The sequence below is a fragment of the Morone saxatilis genome, unplaced genomic scaffold (genome assembly GCF_004916995.1).
Source record: "Morone saxatilis isolate NCDOM2014 unplaced genomic scaffold, NCSU_SB_2.0 Contig10, whole genome shotgun sequence".
In the NCBI taxonomy this organism is placed as follows: Eukaryota; Metazoa; Chordata; class Actinopteri; family Moronidae; genus Morone; species Morone saxatilis.
The window spans coordinates 6,428,279-6,431,217 of NW_023339652.1; the positions used below are offsets into that span (position 1 = coordinate 6,428,279).

Below are 2,939 nucleotides of genomic sequence, written 5' to 3' on the forward strand. Positions count from 1 at the left end.
AGAGAGAGAGAGAGAGAGTTTTGCCCCAGCGGACAGTGTGCAGAGGTGTAGGTGGATATTTGATCTGTTAAGCGTCCATTCGGTCTTGTTGTCCCTGCAGTCTCTTACACACTGGGCTGATTGATGAGGCCTGTTTGCATAGAGCTCTGGGGAGGCTTGCTTTGCTCGCCTCACTCTGTGTGTGTGTGTGTGTGTGTGTGAATGTGTGTTTGTGTGCAAGAAGATAAGGAATCCTCATGTGGAAGACTCCTACATACTGCTGCACTGCATGGAAAATTCATTTACTGACATTTCAGACCATGAGCTCCTCATCATAAATGCTGGAGTGTGCAGGGGTCTCTGATTGCTCTAAGACTGCTATACTTCCTTGCACGTTACCACCCCCTACTGGCAATCAGTTGAATGCGAACACGCTATGAGAAAAACAGTTTGAGTCTAGTTTGAGTCAGTACCAATAAAGAATTGCCCTAGAATTGCCCCTAGCTTTGTGATTTTACATACTTGTGTCCCACAGTCATGAACTTCTGTGTTTGTATGTGCAAACGTGTGTGTGCCCTTTCTTTACACCTCCTCCAACCACAGCGTCACAAAGTCTATCTGTAAAGCTGTCAACCTCCCATTAACCCCAGACAGAGCTTTAAAATAGTCATGCTAACCTACTTCTCCACCTTCCCTCCTCCACACGCCGGCTGGCACAGCAGCACATGTGTGTCTAAAGGGCCCCGTATAGAGTTACGCTGGCTGCTATATCAGTGTGCTTGGACCAAATTTAAGTCCATTTACATACTGTGAGCCATGGAAGAAAGAAATGGTGATGGAAGAGAATCGGTGGCTCCGGAGGAATGGTCCCACTTTCTAAAGTTAGAGTGAGATGTGAGACGGTGAGGAAAGAGTGAGAGAAAATATAGAAAAGAGCACATGTAGTATTTGTGTGTTCGCTCTCCTCCTGTGTGTGGTCCTGTGCCTACGGAGATGATGGACGATGGCATGTGTACACACAATCTGCTGACTCGGCGACTGTTACATTAACCATTAATTGCCTTTTTCCTCCCTGTGTTCGTGTGTGTGTGTTGTAGTTAATGGCTTGTGGTGTGCAGCAGGGCAAAGATACTGCAGGACTCACTTAATATTCCTGCCACCTGCCAGCCATAATCTCCATCCTGCAGCACCTCTCAAGCCCCTGTGCTTTAAACTACTGTTGCTTTGTTTCTCTGCCCACAAGTATGTTTCTCTACACCCTCCTATTCATATTTCTCTTGCGTCTATGAGTGTATCTGCTTTTAAATCTCCCTCAACATCCACTTAACTTCACCCTCGTGAGCGTGAGCGTGTCTGATATGACTCCGCTGTCTTTGATCAGCATCGGCATGTTACTGTAATCTGAGTGGAGCTTTCGAAATGGGATTGAAATACATGCAACTAACCGTGTATGATTGAGTTTTACAACCTTGTGTTTCTTAAAAGGAGTGAAAAAGCCTCCCAGTGAAGTGAGAATAGTTGGTCTGGAGCCATAAAGTTACACTTTCTTTAAAAAAAAAACCCCTCAAGAACTGAAATGTAACCACGAGCTATCCTCACCTCATTGGCAACATTTTTCATTACTTTAGAAATTTGAATACGAGTCTGTCTTGTGAAGATGCTTTTGCAGGATGAGGTTTTGTACAGTTGCAGTGCAGTTGAGTTGCTATATAAATGTGGCGTAACATGGCCTACTCTTGCTTTAGTTTTTTTTCTTGTATTACAGTATGCTGCTGTCCCACGCTGTTGCTAGGGCGATGACTTTGCTGCCATATTGTTGCCATGGTTTTGCTTTGGTTTTGGAGTGTTGTTGCCTTTCCCTGTTGCCGTGCAGCTGCTCTGTCGTCGCTGTGGTTTTGGCTTGCCGCTGTGTTGTTCTCAGTGTTGGTGTTGCTGAGCAGGCCCACTTTGACCTGTATATGAACTCTGCCCCTGTAGGTCATCATGCCCCCCTCCAGCCGCTGGTCACTGGGCCACATTTACACCCCTCACCGGCCTCCTCTCCACCCTCCTCTTCCTCCCCCTCGACTCTTCCATCTTCCTCACAAAGCTCAGTCACAGGTCCTCCACGCTTTTCTTTCTCTTATCCTTTATTTCCACATGATTTTTCTTTTAGTCGAGGAGACAGCGCCGTCTGTAAGTGCTTCCATTTTATCCTGTCGCTCTGCATCCTTGTGTGTTCTCTTTGCAGTGACTGTTTATGTGTCTCATTCTTCGGTTACTACCTCTATCTCCATATCAACAGTTAGTAGCATTGCTATAAAAACAGGCAGATGTGACGCTTCAGCCACTCCTGCAAAGCCGACCCATTTCATTTCTTTACAGCTAATACAGCGAGCCGAATGCAGCCCCTGACTTTAGTGCCTCAGTTTTTATATGCCCCACTGCACCAATTCAACCCCTGGATGGGGGATACACTGCCTCCTTAAAGATGCACATTTGAGATGGTAAATGTATGAATAAAGTGTTTAAAGCAATAACCACTACTTTAAAATCAGTTTATAAAAACACTTAAGCCTGTTAAAATCTACACTGAATGCTTTGAATGAGCTTTTACACTTTTACAGCAATTTCCCTTCAGATCCACACAGTTTTTTTCCCCCCATCCACATCTTCATCTTGTACACAAGGCAGTTGAATTTTTAAAGGATCATCAAAAGAAGACTGCACTATCAAGAGCGTACACAGTGCATCAAGAAACGATTCAAGTGTGCTGAGTGCATTAGACTCCCATTGCATGTTTTGCATCGGCTTGGATAACCGAAGTTGCTGCCCTTTGAAGGTCTGCAGAGGCAAATCACACACTGGCTATCCCTGCAGCATTACTTCATGTTCTTACGTTCCGACCCTTCTGCAGAAAATAAAAAAAAAGGGGTGTTGATCTAAAACTTATTTTGAAGGCAGACATAGTTCAGTCCGTG

General features: G+C 45.0%; 1 protein-coding gene across 1 annotated transcript in view; it reads left to right on the top strand.

Moving 5' to 3' along the window:
* The window catches only part of anks1b (ankyrin repeat and sterile alpha motif domain containing 1B), a gene marked incomplete in the record, with an annotated part of 204,431 nt that overhangs the window by 198,459 nt on the left and 3,033 nt on the right, over positions 1-2,939 (top strand). Inside the window, 1 exon segment of the mRNA XM_035674093.1 lies at positions 1,957-2,079. Coding sequence (XP_035529986.1) covers positions 1,957-2,079 — 123 coding nt within the window.